The following is a 21,333-nucleotide window of genomic DNA, read 5'->3' as shown; positions in this document are numbered from 1 at the left end:
ATGATGGAAAATAGCGTAAAACACTCGTATAACTCTTACGGTCGGTCCTACTACTAAATATTGTTCTTCTGAAACTTGTCTTGGGGAAGCTGGATTAATAGTAAAGTTATTTTCAAACAATAAAAATGTATTATAAACCTGTCTAACATACTTTAAAATAACAGCACAGCAAATGGAGTTAACAGTAGCCATTTGCAACATCTGATGAACAGTAAACTATCAGCAGGGTCCCAGGGTGCGTTCTGTTTACACTGTTTAGTCAGGCCAATCACAGTGACAAGTTACTTTTAAAGACAGGGTTTCTTGGGAAGGCTCAACTTTTCATTAATGTGCAGCAAGATTAGGCACTGCATACTGGCCGATTTTAGAGAAGCATGTAGCAGATATACTCTGAAAGCCCTGTCAAAAAGGATACATTGTATCAAGAAATAAAATGCACATATTTGCACTTATGGACTAAAGATGACCAAGAGCACAGTAAAGACTTTAAAGTCACTGTTCCATGGTGTAGTCATTTTATGAAAAGAAATAATCTAGTACTGAGATAGAAAACTAAATTAACGCAGAAATTGTCAGCAGATCTTGACATTAAAATTACTGATTTCTATTGCTACTTAAGAAACATTATCATCTATTAAGAACCATCAAAAATGGATGAAACACAATGAATTTGGTTGGTAAAGACGTATTTGGGCAGTAAGCTCTCGGTGGTAAGTACCAGACTTGGGGTAATGTTATACAACAAGTATTGCTCAAGACCTACATTTTAAGTGAAAATTCTGGGGGTCACCTCATACATTCAGTCGCCTTATGCACCGATATATATTAATTAATATTTTACCTTTAATGTCAGAGGCTAAGAGGCAATGTGATTGAAGTATATCAAACTGAGAGGTGTGGAGAGGTGTAGATGGTCAAGTCTTTTTCTCAGAGTGAAAGTGAAAAATGCAAGAGGCATATATTTAAATGAAATTTAACAGACTGGTTTCTTCACACAGTGGTAGGTGCCTGGGTTATGCTGTTGGGGAGGTGATGAAAGCAGATACGATAGCAACATTTAAGAGATAGTTAGGCATGAGAACAGGCAAGGAAAGGAGGGATACAGACCAGGTACAGGCAAGTGGAGTATGTTTAATTCAACAACATGATCAGCGCAGACATTGTGGGTGATGTTCCTGTGCTGGCCTGTTCTATGTTGATTGTGTATTTTCAGTCTCCTGTCCTAATTAAAATCTGATTGGAAAGATAGCATCAATGACAGCATAGGATAAAATTGGCCAAATTCATCATCATCTAACTCAAGGTTACTGGCTACTGATGCATCGAGATAAGTTGAAGACATTGAATGCTTTTTAAATGTCAGACCAAACAAGTAACGTTGAAGGATTATAGTATAATGGATGCTTCTACTTCTGAGTGATGTGAACGTACAGGCCAGTATTTTGTTACAATTAATAAATCTTACTCCTTGCATCAACAAATAATTTTTGGTGATTTATATGGTTAATATTTTGTGTTGATGACCCTGCAACAGAATTTGAAGTCAAAGCTGCAGATGCTACAAAGTTGAAACAAAAACGATGGAGGAAACTCAGCAGATTAAGCAGCATTTGTGGAGAGATTGGGTTGGGGGGTGGGGGCGCGTAGAGTTAACATTTCAGGTTCAAGCAGTGTTTCCAACATTTTCTGCTCTAATTTCATCAAAACTCAGTAATGACTTTCACGGTTTACCTCTAGATTTATTCTTTCTTTTTCAATCTTTTTATTGTTTCAGATTAATAAACATAAGAATGATACAAAGATCGGGATTGCATTAACAACAGTTCACATATACAAACACAGACATCGAGCAACATATGTAAACTGAGATTCCCAATCTCTTAAAGGCCAAACATGAAAAGTAATCAAATTTTATTACAAAAATATCCCCCGAACTAAGAAACAAAACAAAAAATAAAACCGTGTTTCAGTGGTTAAACAATTATTTTGTGGTTAATTCCACTTCTCTGCACTCACAAAAAATAAGTTGAAAAAGATCAACTTGCATCAAATGTTAAATAAATGGCCTCCATGTTTCTTCAAATTTAACTGAAAGGTCAACAGTACCACCTAATTTATTTTTCTAAATTTAAACTTGGTAGATTAGGGTCTTTCCATTTGAGTACCATGGATTACCTGGCTATTAAAGTAACAAATGCAATCTCATGACAAGCTGAAGCAGATAAATGGCCAGAGTTCAAAACTGGTCATCCAAAAAGTGCAATAATAGATGAGATTGTAGGTCAATTAGCAAAACTGCTGAAATAACATCAAAAATATCTTACCAATAATTTTTCCGGGAAGGGCAGGACCAAAATATGTATCAGGGAAGCCACCTCAGAATTGCATCTGTCACAAATAGGGTTTATATGGGAGTAAAAATGAGCTTACTTGTCATTGACTTATGGGCCATATGACCTACCTTAAACTGTATCAGAGTGTTGAGCACACATTGAAGTGTTTGAGAATTTTCTCCCATGTTTCTATAGGTAAAGATATCTGAAGTTCTCTTTCCCATTCATTCTTAATTATGTCAGAAATCATGACATATTTTCAGGATTAAATCATAAATTGTTGCTATTAAACTCTTCTGAAAAGGGTTTAAATGTAAAATTTTATCGGTAACTTCTGGCTGATGTGGTATCGGAAAAGTAGATAAAGTAACATTTTAAAAAGTTCCAAATCTGTAGATATCTGAAAAAATGTGACTTGGGCAAAATATATTTATTAGACAACTGCTCAAAGGACATGAGACGTATCCATAAATAAGTCACAAAAACATCATATTCCCTTCGTATTCCATATAAGAAAAGCTTGTTCAATTCTAGATGGTTGGAAGAAAAAAATTAGATAGATAGGACTTGACAAGATGAATTTGTTCAATCCAAAAAAATTATGAAATTGAATGTTTAATTATTGGGTTCATCATTTGTTTATTCAATTTTGTGAGTGCAAAGGGGAACAAAGCCCCTAAAATAGAAGCCAATGAGAACTCCTGCACAAACCTATGCTCAAGACTCCCTCATCCTGGACATTGAATTTCATCCAAATCTTGTGTCCAGAAAATTATATACTGATTAATTCCCCAACAGTAGACTCAAAAATTTAGGCAATGCCATACCACCATCCTTTTTTTATTTCTGTAAATATTTCTTACTTAATCTAGGGTTCTTATTCTGCCATATGTATGAAGAAATTCTAGAATCAATAATAACAAAAAAAGACCTGGGGATGAAGTCACCTGAAATAGGTACAAGAATTTAGGTAAAATAATCATTTTAACTGCATTAATTCGACTAATCAATGATAAATACAAAGGAGATCATTTAGTAAACGATTGTTTAACGTGGTCAATTAAGGGTAAAATGTTAACTTTAAATAAATCCTTTGTAGCTAGCTGCTACAAGCTATGGCGCTGCAGAGACTATAGCACAGGAGAAGTTATAGCTACATGCAGGTTAGCTCAGAAAGAACACGCTGTTCCCAGAAAGAATGACACGAAACCAGTTGAGTTTTATTGGGCTCACAGCCCTGCTTTTATTCTCAAGCTGAGGGGAGTGGTCAAAACCCTTTCAGCACTGATTGGTATGTTTGGATTCTGCTTTGTCTGGTTAAGGCAGGTTAAGCTCTTTTGGTTGTGGCCATTTGGAGGGCAGCGCTGCAGGCCTTGTGCAGCCTGCTGGATCGTCGTGTTTGACCTTCATTTTCTGAGGTCCCATGGGGAAGCTGCAAAGGGCCGCCACACCTTATGCTTTTTAGTGATTTGACATCCAAATGAGTAAAATGATTAGTAACCAATATAAATGGAGATTGTTTATAGATTGGAACATGCATATTTAATGGAAAAAAATCACTTTTATTGAGGATCAATTTTATAACAAGAAAAACTATTAAATTGAGCAAGTAATAACAGTTCTACATGGATAAATTTCTCAAGGTTAGAAGTATATAGTACAAGTCATCTGCATGTAGTGATAGCTTATGTATCCCATCCCCACAAAGAATGCCAAATATATTTGGTGAGTCGCAAACAATGATTGCCAGGGGTTCCAGGGCAATGTCAAATAATAAAGGGCTCAAAGGACAACCTTGTCTAGTACCTCTAAAGAGCTGAAAAAAGTAGTATCTCTGATTATTGCTAAACATAGAAGCCAAAGGTGAGTGGTAAATCAGTTTTATGCAAGATATGAATTTTGGACTAAAATTAAATTTCTCAAGCGTATTAAATAAATATTGCCATTCAACTCTATTGAATGCCTTCTCAGCATCAAGTGAAATAACACATTCTGAAGTTATAGATGAAGAAAAATATACAATATTCATTAGCCTCCTAATATTGAAATGCAAAAAATGATTCTTTATTAAATCCTGTTTGATCTTTAAAAATAATTTGTGGAAGGACATTTTCCGATCTCGTAGCCAATATTTTAGAAAAAAATTTAGAGTCCAATGTCAATAAAGAAATAGGTCTATTTGAAGCACATTCAGTGGGATATTTTTTTCTAGGGATTAAAGAGATAGATGCTTCATAAAAAGATTATGGTAATTTACTTACAAACAGGGCATCCTTAAAGGTTTTACATAACCAAAAAGAAAGTTGATTTTAAAAAAAATTTGAAAAAGTTCAAGTTCTTTATTTATAGAGCACATTTTTTTCAACTTGCATTGATCAAAGTTCTGTACAAACCAAGGTAATCAATCAAAACTAGTACAATTATTTACAGAACAAAGGATAAAGACATTATAAATAGACTAAAATTGCAGTGAATAGTGCAGCGCTGTTGGAGGTTAGGAACGTACAAAGGGCTTCAGACATTAAACGCTTATGACAGAAGGTGCGTTTTTAACCTGGATTTAAAGCATTTGCAGGAGGGGGCTAGTTTAATAGTCAGGGGAATGCTGTTCCACAGTTTGGGGGGCTGCAACAGCGAAGGCTCAGTCTCCCCTTTGTGTGCGCTTAGTGCGTGGTACAGCCAGGTGTCCTGCGGTAGCTGACCTGAGCTGCTTGGGAGCGGAGTAAGGCATAAACAGATCGGAGATATGGGAAGGAGGGGGGGAGTGGGGGTGAAGAGGGCAAGGTCGTTGAGGGCCTTGTATTTTGTTATGAAGCACGCGTAACGAGCAGCAATAGGCAATGCACCAGTGTTTAATTTTAAAACACTTAATTTTATTTCTTAACTCTTAAACTATAGTTTTAACTCTTAAGCTAGCCTTAAAACTAAATCTATCCCCAACTATGCGCAAGTGTATTTTTGTGTGTATGTGTGTGATATACTCAAACTATTGCAGTCCAGGCCAAAATCTGAAAAGTTACTTCAAAGTTCTGACTTTTAAATTCAGTGTTGAAGCATAGGCCTTTGAAATTTGATGTCCAGAATTAATGTTGAACTGATGGGAAGACTGGAGTTGTAGCTGCTACAGACTCAAAAATTCTCCTTGTATTGCCTTTGAAGAAATATCCATCCACACGAAGTGTCGTTAAAACACTTCTGGTCCTTTTGTAGGCGACACTTGAACTGGGTGGCATCCACAAAGCTTCCAAGACCCTGACACTGGTCTCTCCAAGTGCTAGTCACAATCAAAATGAAGCACTTTGCTTTGCACAGATCAATCCACCAAAAAAGGCCCAGTCATTCACAGAGCAATCTTTGCCCTGAATTCCACAAAAATTGTTGGCCATTAAGAGCTGCTTCAAAAAGCTGCTTTCTCTTTAGCAATCAAAATGGTTTTTCCTTGCAAATTCACAATGTCTCTGCAAATGGATCTATCTGGAACAATCTGTGACAAACCTTCCCTCAGTTCTTCCAATGTATCGAATTATTGCTGGGCTGTGATGTGTTGAGATGATGCTTGTGTGGAATGTTAACTGACCATTCAGTTCTTCCTGTCTATACTATCCTTTATAGTGATAATCCCATTTTAATGTAAATAGCAGCAGCTTGAAGTCAATTCTGACCCGCACCGGCAGCCATGGAGGGAGTCCTGAATTGGGGTGATATGGTCCCTCTCCTTCGCACCTGTCAAGACCCTAGCGGCAACATTCTGAAACAATTGGAGGCAGGTTAGGGAATACTGGCTAATCCCAGTGCCTAGAGAGTTAGCATAGTCCAGACGTGAGAAGATAAGGGCGTGAATAACTCTTTCAAGATCCTTAAGTGAGATGTCCGGCTTTATTTTATCTGGACCCGGTGCTTTAACAGAGTTGATTGAAAAGATTGCTTTCTTTATTTCTCCTTCCTTGATGGGTGCAACTAATGCTATGCGTTCATTAAATAGCAATTTCGGCAAATTCAATTTCCTTAAAAATTTGTGCATTATAGTGCATTATTCTGATGGGTATAAAGAGGCGGAAAATTCTTGAAATTATTAATTAATTTTGTCATGATCAACCGTCAAGCTTCCATCTCATTTACGAATTTTAATAATCTGACGTTTAAATGAAGCAGCTTTCATTTGGATGGCCAGAAGTTTACCAAATTTATCAGAATGTAGGTAATTACCTGCAGAATTATTGACTCTTGCAAAGGCTAAAGCTTCAGGTTTTAATTTAACAAACTAATTTTTACATTTTTTTGTTACTCAGCAGAAGGTTGTGTGGTATATACTCTGAACTTGTGTTTAAATTTTAAATCTAAGTTGACAGAAATTAAAGAGAACTCTCCTTGTATTTTGATTTTACCCAGGAAATCCTTGGCTTACAGGGCCCGGGAGTTGCTGACAAAACTGAAAGCTGCAGGTGTTGGAGATAGGCCAGTCGTGTGGGTAGCACACAGTATGGGAGGTAAGAACTTGCATCAAGTAGGAATTTTTTTGGTTTCTGTATTATGGCTGGCATTTAACTAAAACTAATGATTTATGATTATAGCTGATCACAAGATCATAAGAGAAAGGCGTAAAATTGGGCATTTAATTTGGACACCCAACACCCAACCAACCAATTTTCCCCTGCAACCGCTGCAACCATGTCTGCCTGTCCCGCATCGGACTTGTCAGCCACAATCGAGCCTGCAGCTGACGTGGACATTTACCCCCTCCATAAATCTTCATCCGCGAAGCCAAGCCAAAGAAGAAGACACCACAGTAACAGGTCATTTCGGCCCATGAGTCCGTGGCACCCAATTTACACCCAATTAACCTGCACCCCGCCCCATTCATTTTAAATGTGGGAGGAAACCAGATCCCCGGGGGAAAATCCACGCTGATGTGGGGAGAATATACAAACTCCTTACAGAAAGCACCGGATCCAAACCCCGGTCCTAATCGTCAACTGTGAGCCCATTTGATCCACTGAGTCTGCTTTGCCATTCCAATTCCTTTCAACCCCATTTTCTTGACCTCTTTCTATAACCTATGACACCCATAAGACCGAGTCACAGAAATAGACAGTTCATCCCGTCGAGTCTGCCTTGTCATTTAATCATGAGTTGATCAATTTTCCCCACTCAGCCTCACAGCCCAGCCTTCTCCCCATCACCTTTGATGGCCTGGCTAATCAAGAACCTATCAATCTCAGGCCAAAAGCTGTTAAATGCTCCTTGTACAATAACCCTTTCATTCCCGGAATCATCCTAGTGAACCTTCTTTAACCATATCCAATGTCAGCACGTCTTCAGTGAAGAGCCCAAAACTGCTCACAATACTCCAAATGAGGTCTCACCCTTTGCCTTATAAAGCCTCAACATCACATCCCTGCTCTTGTATTCTATTCCTCTTGAAATGAATGCCAGCATTGCATTTGCCTTCTTCCCCACCATCTCAACATGCAAGTTTACCTTCAGGCTATCCTGCATGACGATTCCCAGGTCCCTTTGCATCTGGGCATTTTCAATTTTCTCCATTTTTTTTTTGAATATCTATTTATATTTTCACACAAGCTTGTATAGTCATATATAGTGTCATGCCACAATTGGCAGTTCACATTCAAATATACAGATATTCATTCTCTTTATGACTTTATATACAAGCCTGTGTCTCTACTAGCCCCACTCCTCCACACATAAAAACAAGACGACTCATTCAAACTTCAACCAACAACAACAAAACTTTAACACTTGGAAAATAAATAAGGGACAGGGGTTGTTGCAACTCAGTGGGCGGCCTCTGGGCCGATATTCATTCCTGCCTTTCCTTGATCGGGATCAGTGCGAGGGACAGGAGGCCACAGCAAGGAACGGGGAAACCAGTCACTGCCATGCACCTATGTCGTGCATATATGGCTGCCAAATCTTACAAAAGGAACTATATTTGTTTCTCAGGTTATGTTATTTTCTCCAGGGGAACACAGCTCTGCATTTCCATATTCCATCGTTCGATGCTAAGACTAGAGTTGGACTTCCAAGTTGCCGCAATGCACTTCCTGGCCATTGCCAATACGATTAATACAAATTGGATTTGAAATTTGGACAGCTTCATTGTAAGCCTTTTGTCCATTATGTTTCCCAGCAGGAACAACTCTGGATCCTGCAGGAATTGTTTACCTATGATTTTCTCTAGGACTTGGCCTAGTTCTTCCCAAAAGAGTCCCACCTTGGCACATGACCAGGTTGTGTGCACGAACATCCCAGTCGCCATGCTGCATCTGAAGCATTGGTTCGAGAGTTTTGCATTAGATACAGCTGGTGAGAAAAATTATATTGCACTAACCTGTACCTTGCATAAATGACCGTGATCATGCTGTCGGACCAGCATCTCTCATCAATTACCATACCCAAGTCTGACTCCCATCTTTCTCTTGATCTATGGAGTCCCGGTTTGGGTCCCTCTGACTGGAGCAGGAGATACATTGCAGAAATGAATTTCTTTCCACACCCCCCTTCGAATCATGGTCTCTATGGCACTGCACCGAGGGACCCAATACATCCCGTAAAAAAAGATCTTATTTGAAGATAGCAGTGGAATGTCTGACAAATCATTTATTTTTGAGTTGCTCAAACGACATTAGTTGCTCCTGCTTGTAATAGTCCTCTTGGCACTAGATGCCATTATGGCGCCAGATATCCAGATCTTGTTACCTAACATTAATGGTATTAATTTATTAGGAGTCAGGGGCATTTTTGGGGACAGTCCCACTTTGATGTTCAAATATTGGTTAATTTTGTTCCAGATATTAATCACTTGCTTTACTATGGGGCTGCCCTTCTTTCCTGACAGCAATTTAGCATCCCATTTATAAATAAAGTCCTCTGCCATCCTCTCGCCTACCAGGTACAGATCAATTTGTGCCCAGGATGGTGCACCTCCTCTCTGAAAGAGAGAGGGTATGTATCTCGGCTGGGCTGCCCAGTAATATTTTTTAAAGTCTGGCATCCTCAATCCGCCTAGACTGTAGTCCCATGTTAATTTTTCCAGAAACCCTTGCCACCTACCATTCCAGAGAAATATTCTGACCTTGTGTAGCAGCTGTTTGAAGAAACCCCAGGGTAATGGCACAGGCAATGTCTGGAAAAGATACTGGAATCTTGGCAACACATTCATTTTAATACATTTAACCCTGCCCACAATGTATGGGCAGGGACATCCATCTATTTAAATCCTCCTCGACTCTATCCAGCAAGGGGGCGTAATTTAACGTATTCATTATTCAAATTGCCATCAATATTAACTCCTCAGTATTTGATCCCCTCCTGCGGTCACTTGAAATTATTATTTTCTTTAAGTTGGTTATAATTCCCCTTGGTGAGTGGCATCACCTCTCATTTTTCCCCAATTGATCTTATACCCAGAGAATTTCCCATAGTCCTCCAATACCATGTGCAGTGGAGGCAAAGAAGTTGCAAGGTCTGTCAGATATATCACCTCATCATCAGCAAATAAGTTGATTTTTTGCACCTCCTGGCCCACTCTATAACCTTTAATGTCTGGATACTGGTGAATGGCCTCAGCCAATGGTTCCATCATTAGCACAGAGAGAGCTGGTGACAGCAGGCACCCTTGTCTACTAGATCTCGTAAGTGGGAAAGCTGAAGGAGTTTGTCCATTGGTTGTAACTTTTGTCTTGGGCGCATGGTATAGTGTCCTAATTCAATTTTGAAAAATTGCCCCTAACCCCACCTTCATCAGCAGTTTAAATAAAAATTCACACTCCAGTCTATCAAAAGCTTTCTCTGCATCTAGGGAAACAGCCAATCCCTTCTCATTTCTGATTTGTGCCAGATGCATTACACTCAACAGTCTGCCAATGTTATCTGCTGCTTGTCTCTACTGCACAAAGCCTTCCTGTTCTTTGTTTTTCAATTTTGGTAAATGCAATGTCAATCTGTTTGCCAGGGCCTTGGCAAGGATCTTATAATAGGTATTCAGCAGGAAAATTGGTCTATAAAAAGAAAGGAAAAGCAGATCTTTACCCTTCTTTAAGATTGTTGTAACAATTGTTATTGTGAAAGATTCTGGGAGGGTCTGTATTTCCCTTGCCTGGTTTATCACCTCTATGTACAGAAGCATTAGTGAATCCTTAAATTCTCGACAGGTGGGAATCTGTCCTGCCTCGGAGACTTGCCATCTTGTGGCACACTCAATGTTTTCCCCAGCTCTTCCTCTGTAAGAGGAAGGTCAAGTCCCTCCTACTCCTCAGAGTTTAAGTTTGGGAGATGTACTCTGGCCAGAAATTCATGCATTCGATTTGAATCCCTAGTCAATTCAGATTTATACATTCCTTCATAAAATTCTTTGAAGGTCTCATGAATTTCCTTTGGTTGAAACAAGATCTGGCCATTCCCTGTTTGTATTGCATTGATTATTCTAGAGGCTTGTTCTGTCCTTAGCTGCCAGGTGAGGACCTTGTGAGCTCTTTCCCCCAACTCATAATACTTTTGCCTCGACCTCGTAAGGGCTTTCTCCATACTATACGTCTGAAGTATATTGTATTCCAATTTCTTGTTTGTAAGAGTTCTATAGTGGTCCTCTAAGCCTGATTTCTGAAAATCCTTCTCTAATTAGGTAGTGTCCTTTTCCAATTCCTCCACCTCCCTCATATAATTTTTCTTATCCGTCTTTGTGTACCCAATTATCTGGCCCCTCAAGTATGCCTTAAGGGTATCCCACAGAAGAAATTTATATGTAGTAGAGGGGCAGCTGGTCTCACAAAACAGGGCTATTTTGGCTCTTATGAAACTACAAAACTTCGGCTTTTTCAACAACAAAGTGTTAAGACGCCATCTGTAATGCTGTGTCCTGCTTATCTGTAGTCAAAACCAGGGTGGAATGGTCCGAGAGAAGCCTTGCCCCAGACTCGGCTTCCATGATTCTACCCTCTTTATGGGCTGAAGCCAGAAAAAAGTCTATTCTTGAGTAGGAATCATGTGGCTTTGAGTAAAATGAGTAATCTCTCTCTCAGATGCTTCTTCCACCACTCATCTATCAAATTCCACTCCCCCATGCAGTCAATGGTGGTTTTTGCCACTCTAGTCCTAGTTATTTGTTTTGTGAATTTGTCCAGACATAGATTAAAGTCACCCCCCATTAGAATATTTTAATTTGCCTCTGCCAATTGTAAGGAAATGTCCTGTATAAGTTTTTCATTATCATAAATGGGGGCATAGACATTCACTAGGGTCCAGGAATCTGAATATATCAGACAGTGCACCATAATGAATCTTCACGTTTTGTCTGTAATCACCCTCTGCACCTGCACTGGAACACTATTCCCCACCAGCATTGCTACCCCCCTCCCCCACTTGCCTTTGAGCCAAACAAGGAAGATATGACCTGACACACCCATCCCTTTTTTTTAGCTTCTGATGCTCCAGCTCAGTTAAATGCATCTCTTGGAGGTAGGCCAGATCTATCCCCATCTTTTTAATGTGTGCCAAGACCCTTGTTCATTTCACCGACCCGTTAACATTGAAAGTAGCATACTTTACACTTTTAGCCATCACACTTGGGCTCCCTCCCTAAATGTTTTCCCTCCATCTCTACCGCCACACCCCCGCAGACCCAATCTCTTACCATCTGCCCATTGCTCCACTCCGTCCAAGCTGTGACAGGCCCTGGGGAAAAAAAGGACGCCACAAACCCATTTGTCCACAGCGTCACAGCATACATACCTACTCACAACCATACCCCTCCAAATAATAAAAGGAAACACATACCCCACACACATCATACACGAGTCTCAGCCACCCTCCGTTCACACCTCTAGCGGTCATTCTCCTCAGTGCCATTACCCCTTATCATGCGGTCACCATAACACTCCATTCTCATCCTCATCACCCTCCACCCATTCAGTCCCAGAACCCTCCCCCCCTCCCCCCCCCCCCCCCAGACCCTTACATATAATATCTTTTCTCCTCTTATTTTAAAACAGAAATCCAGGTCCTCCCAGTCTACCAGTTTTAAAAAATTTTTTTAAGTCTTATTGCCCCTTTTATTCTTTTCCATTTGGTGCATCATTTACTGCCAGCAGGTATATTTATAAACTGATGCACCTTTCCCTTTTATGTTAAAAAAAATTCTTCCTGCCCCCCCCCCCCACCCCAGCAACATGATTTTCAGGGTAGTGGGATGACGTAGAGCACAATCATAGCCCTTTTACTTTGCCAATCACTTGACCGGTTCAAAGTCTTTACACCTCTTAAGCAGAGCTGCACTAAGTATCTGGATAATGGAACACTTTCGACCCCCTGTACTCCAAGGGAGCTCCTCTTTGAATTGCCCCTTTTGCCAGCACCCCTAATATTTTTTTCACGATCTTGAAAATATTTTAGCTTCATAAGGATCGACCAGGGTCTTTGTTCCAGTCCTGGTTTTGGGATTAGGGCTCTAAAGGCTCTTTCTATTTTAATGGGGGTTCCCATTACCTCTTTCCTAGTGCTTTGGGGATCCATTTAGTTAAGAACCCTGTAAGATTCCCCCCCTTGGAGTCTTCTTTCAATCCCACTATTTTAATGTAGCATTTTGTGAAATTCTCCAGGAAGTCCAGATTCCCCCATACCTCATCTCTTTCTTTAAGGAGACCTTTAATTTCTTGCTCCATTGTGGCAATTCTATCCTCCCCTGCTCCAAATCTCTCCTCTACCTCTGACAGCCTGTCTGTTATATTCACCAGGGCCCCCTCCATCCTGTCTAATTTTTCTGACATGCCTCAGGCTCTTCTGTCCACTACCTTCTCTAACCTATTTTCCATTTGGGCCAAAGTCTGTAAAATGTCTCTTAAGGAGGGCTCCAGGCCCTCCTCCCTTTTCTGTAGCAGCCCAGCCTTCCAGCTTCTCCTGGCCTCGTAACTAGGTCCCTCGCACACCCGACTGCCGCCAATGCAGCCATTATATTCGCCCCACCGACCCTCGTCTCCAACTTGACAGCCCTCGCAATCACTGTCCCAGTCAATCTCATCCTTGTCGGAGCTCGGAATTCCTGAGCTTCCGCTGGCTCCACTCGACCCCGTCGCTCCCCAACCGTTGGGCAGACTGCTGCTTTGCCTGCGAACCCGCGAACCATGAGGGAGAGGCAGCTGTCCTCCCTCACTGCTGCTCACCCGCTCCAAGGCTTTGACTGGCCTTACTGTCTCTTGGGGCTATTTCTCTGTTTTCGGCATCGCCTTCCTGCGGAGCTCCTATTACACTGAGGTCGGGGGGATTTGTGTTGTCTTCAACCCTCAGGTTGGGCATTATTCCCGACGCGAGGCTCCTCCACTTGCCTCGGATTCCCATCCTTGTTGTAATTACAGTTTTTCTTGACTAAAGCTTCCTCATCCTCTTTTTGTATTCAGGCAGGGTGTTTACTCTTTTTTTTGGACCTGGATTTCAATTTTTAATGCTGTTTTCTGCTCTAGGTCTGGGAGCTCCTAGGATCTGCAGCTTCATGTGACCCATCTCATTTTATCCCCATTTTTAAAATAATCTGCTCATTTAGTTTTTCTGTTCAAGTGCATGACCATAAATTTCCTGACATTGTATTTCATTTGTCACACCCTTGCCAATCAAGAATCTATCAACTCACGATTCTTATTCTAGAATAGATTTATTTTTAGTATCAGCACAGAAGGCTGAATATAAGAGTAGGATTTTGTCTGATCATTCTTTGCTATTAATAATGTGTACTAATTCTGAGAGAATTGAGAATGTTCATCATTGGAGATTTAATTCTTTGTTGTTGAAAAATGCTGAATTTTGTAAATTTATAAGGGATCAAATACAGCTTTTAAAAAAAATAAATATAGATTCAGTTGACAACAAATTGTTTTATGGGATTATTTTTAAAGCTTATTTAAGGGGACAAATTATTAGTTATACTATTAAAATTATAAAACAACTTATAGCTGAAGTTAGACTGGAGGACAAGATAGAGATTTTGAAAAAGGATTTACAACGAAATTCTATGGAAGCTAAGAAAGTACGCTTAGTTAATATAAAGTTATGATATAATTCATTATGAACTGATAAATTTGAGAAATTATTACAGGAACTAGACATATTATGAATTAGGCGAAAGAGCTCACAAAGTATTAGCTTGGCAGTTGAAAAAAGAACAAACTTCTAGAACAATAAATGCTATTAGGTATGATTCAGTGATTACATATAAACCTTAGGAAATCAATGATGTGGTTTGTAAATTTTATGAAAAATTGTATACTTCAGAAGTATTGGAAGATGAAGCCAAAACTGACAATTTTTAAAATCTGATTTGGATTTACCTTTTTTGAGTGATAAGGATATTAAGGATTTGGACGTTTCCTTTACTACTAAAGAAGTAATAGATGCACTTCGATCTATGCCTCGTGATAAGTCTCCAGGTGATGACAGTTTTAATTCTGAATTTTATAAAGAATTTCAGGATTTATTAATTCCTTTATTGATGGATGTATTGAAACAGGTGACAGAGGTTTGTTCTTTTCTGGATTCTTTTTCTAAAGCAATTATTAGTTATTCTTAAGAAAGATAGGGATCGATTGAAAGCAGGGTCTTATAGACCTATTTCTTTATTGAATATTGATTAAAAAATTGTGGCGAAAGTTCTAGCTAACAGGTTAGCTAAATATTTACCAAGTTTAATTCATGTAGATCAAGCGGGTTTTATTAAAAATGATATCTTCTTTGGCTTGGCTTCGCGGACGAAGATTTATGGAGGGGGTAAAAAGTCCACGTCAGCTGCAGGCTCGTTTGTGGCTGACCAGTCCGATGCGGGACAGGCAGACACGATTGCAGCGGTTGCAAGGGAAAATTGGTTGGTTGGGGTTGGGTGTTGGGTTTTTCCTCCTTTGCCTTTTGTCAGTGAGGTGGGCTCTGCGGTCTTCTTCAAAGGAGGCTGCTGCCCGCCAAACTGTGAGGCGCCAAGATGCACGGTTTGAGGCGTTATCAGCCCACTGGCGGTGGTCAATGTGGCAGGCACCAAGAGATTTCTTTAGGCAGTCCTTGTACCTTTTCTTTGGTGCACCTCTGTCACGGTGGCCAGTGGAGAGCTCGCCATATAATACGATCTTGGGAAGGCGATGGTCCTCCATTCTGGAGACGTGACCCATCCAGCGCAGCTGGATCTTCAGCAGCGTGGACTCGATGCTGTCGACCTCTGCCATCTCGAGTACCTCGACGTTAGGGGTGTGAGCGCTCCAATGGATGTTGAGGATGGAGCGGAGACAACGCTGGTGGAAGCATTCTAGGAGCCGTAGGTGGTGCCGGTAGAGGACCCATGATTCGGAGCCGAACAGGAGTGTGGGTATGACAACGGCTCTGTATACGCTTATCTTTGTGAGGTTTTTCAGTTGGTTGTTTTTCCAGACTCTTTTGTGTAGTCTTCCAAAGGCGCTATTTGCCTTGGCGAGTCTGTTGTCTATCTCATTGTCGATCCTTGCATCTGATGAAATGGTGCAGCCGAGATAGGTAAACTGGTTGACCGTTTTGAGTTTTGTGTGCCCGATGGAGATGTGGGGGGGCTGGTAGTCATGGTGGGGAGCTGGCTGATGGAGGACCTCAGTTTTCTTCAGGCTGACTTCCAGGCCAAACATTTTGGCAGTTTCCGCAAAGCAGGACGTCAAGCGCTGAAGAGCTGGCTCTGAATGGGCAACTAAAGCGGCATCATCTGCAAAGAGTAGTTCACGGACAAGTTTCTCTTGTGTCTTGGTGTGAGCTTGCAGGCGCCTCAGATTGAAGAGACTGCCATCCGTGCGGTACCGGATGTAAACAGCGTCTTCATTGTTGGGGTCTTTCATGGCTTGGTTCAGCATCATGCTGAAGAAGATTGAAAAGAGGGTTGGTGCGAGAACACAGCCTTGCTTCACGCCATTGTTAATGGAGAAGGGTTCAGAGAGCTCATTGCTGTATCTGACCCGACCTTGTTGGTTTTCGTGCAGTTGGATAATCATGTTGAGGAACTTTGGGGGACATCCGATGCGCTCTAGTATATCATTAAAAATGATATACAGCAGATAATATTGTCAAGTTGATTTCTTTAATTAATGTTTCTCAGGAGCAGTCTAACTTATTTCTCTTGATGCAGAGAAGGCCTTTGATAGAATAGAATGGAGGTTTTTTTTATTTAAAATTTTGGAGAAATTTAACTTTGGCCCTTTTTTTATTGGTTGGATTAAGGCCTTATATAGAAGTCCTACTGCTAGAGTTGTTACAAATGGACAGTTATCTTCACCTTTTATATTGACTAGATGGACTAGGCAAGGCTGCCCTTTGTCACCAGCTCTATTTGCATTGGTTATTGAACCTTTGGCTCAGATGATTAGACAAGATAGTAATGTTGAAGGTATTAAGGTGAAATTTGCTGAATTTAAAATAAATTTGTTTGCAGATGATGTTTTGATATATTTAACAAAACCTTTGAATTCTTTGAGGAATTTGCATGATAGACTGGAGCAGTATGGTGAAAGAGCGGGTTATAAAATTAATTGGGAAAAGAGTGAGATTATGGCTTTGGCTGAAATAGATTGTTCTTTGTGGTGGCATATTGAGAAATTAAAATGGTCAGATTGGATTAGATATTTAGGTGTTAAAATAGATGGTAATTATAATCATTTATATGAAATTAATTATCTGCCCTTATTGTCTAAAATTAAATATGATTGAATTAGTGAAAAGATTTACCTATTACATTAATTGTATTAAAATGAATATTTTTCCTCAAATTCAATATATTTTTCAGTCTATCCCTTGTAAGATTCCTCAAAAATTTTTTAAAGATTTAAATGCTTCGGTGAGGACATTTTTATGGAAAGATTAAACCTAAGGCTATCATTACAGAAATTAACTTGGAAATTTGCATTAGGAGGCTTGCAACTCCCTAACCTTCAAAATGATTATGAATCAGCACAATTGAAATTTATTATTAATAGGATGTTTGAAGTGGATAAACCTTTGATATGGGCTGATATTGAGTTATCTCAGATTGGTGAGAGGAAGATGGATTCCTCAATTATTGAGTAATTATAATTTACCCGTGTTTAAACACTTAATGGATTTATGGTATATAAAAAATGAAGCTATAGGTACTCAAGGTAAAATTTCAGGTAAAACTCCTTTGTATCAAAATAATCTTTTTTCTTTTACACTTAATAATCAACTTTTGAAGTTGTGGGATCAAAAGGGTATTGAATTGATGCAAGATTGTTATGAAGCAGGATATTTTATTTCTTTTCAAAGAATGAAAGAGAAATATGATACATATTCAAATACTCTTTTTTCTTATTATCAAATTAAAGCCTTATTGTTGGATAATTATGGGCGTATTTTGTGGTTACCTAGACGGTCTAAGTTTGAAATTTTACTCAATGAGATATATGCTTTATTATAGGATAAAATGCTTAAGACGGATATTCATAAATCTAGATTAAAATAGGAGTAAGATTAAGATATATCTATTTCTCAGGATGATTGGATGAATTTATGTGAGGATAGTATGATTAAAATTGTAAATGTAGGGTATTGAATGATTCATTATAATTTTTTTCATCAATTATATTTAACTCCGGAGATAAAAAGGAAATATGTTTATTCCTTCGGATTTATGTTTTAGATGTCATAAAGAAGTCGGATCCTTCTTACATTCTACTTGGCTAAGTGAGATGGTGAAATCATTTTGGAATAGATTTAAAGAACTTTTAGCAGCTATTTTTAAATTGAAGGTTCCACTTGATCCTTTAGTATTTTTGTTGGGTTATATTGAGTTTAGAATTAAAAGTAAATAAATTTTAAATTGCTTTTTTGAGATTGGCTTTAGCTGTGGCTAGAAAATGTTTGGCAACTACTTGGAAAAATGAGACTAATTTGAGTATTCAGAGATGGCATATGGAAATGAGATGTTGTATTCCATTGAAAAAGATCACACATAATTTACATAATAATTATTCCTTTATTGTTAAAACTTGGAGCCTGTATTTGGATTATATGGGGTTGAATTATTAAATCCCCTTTCCACACATTAGTGGTGTTGTTCCGATCCATGGTAACTAATTGATGAGTTTTATGTTATGTGATCTCTTCTTTTTATCTTTATTTTTTGGGGGTAGTTTAGAGTGGGGGTGGGTTGTAGGGGTTATTATTTGCACAAAAAAACATGTATGTATTTTGTTTTTTCCTAAGCTGTATTTTTTCATTGTATGTTTTATCATGATCAATAAATAAAATTTTCAACAAAAAAAAAAGAATCTATCAATCTCCATTTTAAATATATCTAATGACTTGGCCTCCACAGCTGCCTGGCAATGAATTCCACAGATTCATCACCACCCATCTTAAGAAATTACTCCTAATCTCTGTTTTAAAACAACATCCTTTTTTTCTGAGGCTGTGCCCTCTGCTCCTAGACTCTCCCACAACTGGAAGCAGCTTCTCCACATACACTTTATCCAGGCCTTTCAGTATTCAGCAGGTTTCAATGAGGTCTCCCCCTTGTCCTTCTAAATTCCTGCAACTATTGGTCCAGGGCCATCAAATGCTCCTCATGCTAACCCTCTTAACTCCTGGATCATTTTCCTAAACTACTTCTGGACCTTCTCCAATGCCAGCACATCCTTGGATAAGGGACCCAAAACTTCTTTCGATGCTGCAAATGTCGTCTGACCAATACCTTGTAAAGACTCAGTATTACATCCTCGATTTTATATTCCAGTCTACTCAATATGAATACTTATATTGCAGTTGCCTTCCTAGCTAAAGATTGAACCTTTAGGTTAATCTTTAGGGAATTCTGCATGAGGACTCCCATGTCCTTTGAATTTTCTCCCCATTTAGAAAATAGTCCATGCCTTTATTCATTCTCCCAAATTGTTTGTCCATGCACATCTTGATGCTGTATTCCATCTGCCGCTTCATTTCCCATTTATCCAACCTGTCCAGGTCCTTCAGCAGACTTGCTACTTCCTCAGCACTAATCGCCCCTCCACCTATCTTTGTATTATCCACAAATTTGGCCATAAAGCCATCAATTCTGTCATCTCAATCATTTATGTTCAATATGAAAAGAAATGGACCTAACACTGACCCTTGCAGGCCATCACTAATCACTGAGAGCAAGCCAGAAAAGGGCCCCTTTATTCCCATTCTTTGGCTTCAGCAAATACTTGGACCACAAGATTATTCTACAACACTCCAAAGAACCAAGCCATTATCCACATAGTCCACTTACGAGTTCAACCTTCCAAAGTGCATTACTTCACATATCCGCATTGCACTCCATGTGCCCAACTCTGCATCCTGTCTATAATCTTCTATGCGATCCACAGCACTTTCAACCTTTGTATCTTCTGAAAACTTACTGATTCACCCCTCCACTTCCTCATCCAAGTAATGTAGTAAAGTCCCTGCAGTACACCACTAGTCACCAACCTCTAGCAGAATACACTCCATCTACTGCCAGCCACCCTTTGCCTTCTGTTGGCAAGCTAATTCTGAAACCAGGCAACCAAGTTTCCATGGATCCCCTGTCTCATGACTTTCAGGATGAGCCTACAATGGGGAACCTGTCAAACCCTTGTCTACGATGTCTGTAGCCAACATATCCACTGCCTTACCTTCATCGGTTTCTTTTGTCACCACTTCAAAAAATTCAATTCAGCTTGTGAGGCAAGACCTGCCTTTCTCAAAGCCATGCTACCTATCCATAAGACTTTGCTTTTCCAAATGCTAGATAATCCTGTCCTTAAGAGTCCTGTAGTGGCTCACCGGAGGCTAAATCGAATTGACTTGGGAGGTTCCAAGTGATGTAATTTGGAACATGCGGAGTTTTAAGAAGTTGCAAGTGACTGAATTAACAACTTTTACTGAAATTTGACTACGTCTGATCATTTTCTCATTCTTCATTTCACACTGCGACATAGTTGCTACATCCTCTCCAATAATTTGCCCACTATTGACACAGGCTCACTGGTTTATAATTCCCAGGATTTTTCCTATTACATTTTTTGAACAAAATTTGAAAATACTCTTCTAAAAGTTAGAAACCACAGAAAAGTTATGTCATAGACTTCTGCTACCCAGAAACATGCCCTTCAGCCCAACTCGTGACCAAGCTTGTCCCATTTGCCTGCATTTGGCTTGAATCCCTCTCAACACTTTTGATCCATGAACCTATCTAAATGTCCTTTGAATATCACAATTGTGTCTACTTCTACCACTTCTTGTAGCTCACTCCATATACCCACCATCCTCTGAGTGAAACTGGTGCCCCTCAGGTCCTTTTTGAATCTTTCTCCTCTCTCTTTGAATTCTCTGCCCTCTAGTTTTAGATTCCCTCTCGTGGGAAAATGGCTATGACCTGATCAGCACCCCTCATGATTTTATAAGCCTTATAAGATTCCCCCTTGGATTCCTATGCTTCAGGGTTAAAAAGTGCTAATTTACCTAGCCACTTCCTGCCAATAATCTCATTTTCCAGCTTGATATCTTTCCTATGGCTGGGTGACCAAAAATCTGCATAGTTGTAGACCCTGCTCCTGTGTTCACTGACCTGGCAGCTGAAAGAAAGTATGCCAGATGCCTTCTTCACCACCCTGTTTATCTGCCTCACTTGCTGAATTTAATTTTCTTCATTCCTATATCTGGGTGTCAGCTACTCAGCTGGAATTTATTACCTTTTCTTAATTTGAATTGAGTGATATGTGAACTATTCCAGAGAGCAGTGAAAGATCTGCCACATTGCTCTGACCCTGGATATAGGTCAGGCCACATAGAGACAGCAGATATTATTCAGAAAAGATTATTGGTAAAGCTGATTTTTCTTTTTCACAACAGTCTCTGATTTGCCTGGTCGCTGATACAAATCATAGCCTTGTACTCCAGATTTATTTGATTAACTAGATTTAAATTCCCAGCTGCTTTGGTGGGATTTGGACTCCAGTCTCTGCCACATTTCTTTCGGTCC

The 21,333-nt window shown here is 39.5% G+C and overlaps 1 protein-coding gene across 3 annotated transcripts in view; it reads left to right on the top strand.

The window, feature by feature from the left end:
- Positions 1-21,333, top strand: part of serac1 (serine active site containing 1) — a 180,249-nt gene that overhangs the window by 134,536 nt on the left and 24,380 nt on the right. For all 3 annotated transcript variants that reach the window (XM_069932195.1, XM_069932194.1, XM_069932193.1), the window contains one exon: positions 6,723-6,820. In XM_069932195.1, coding sequence (XP_069788296.1) covers positions 6,723-6,820 — 98 coding nt within the window. The remainder of the gene's footprint in view (positions 1-6,722; positions 6,821-21,333) is intronic.

This window comes from Narcine bancroftii, chromosome 4 (assembly GCF_036971445.1).
Source record: "Narcine bancroftii isolate sNarBan1 chromosome 4, sNarBan1.hap1, whole genome shotgun sequence".
Lineage (NCBI taxonomy): Eukaryota > Metazoa > Chordata > Chondrichthyes > Torpediniformes > Narcinidae > Narcine > Narcine bancroftii.
The sequence above is the reverse complement of the archived record's forward strand: the minus strand, read 5'-3'. Positions and strand labels throughout refer to the sequence as shown.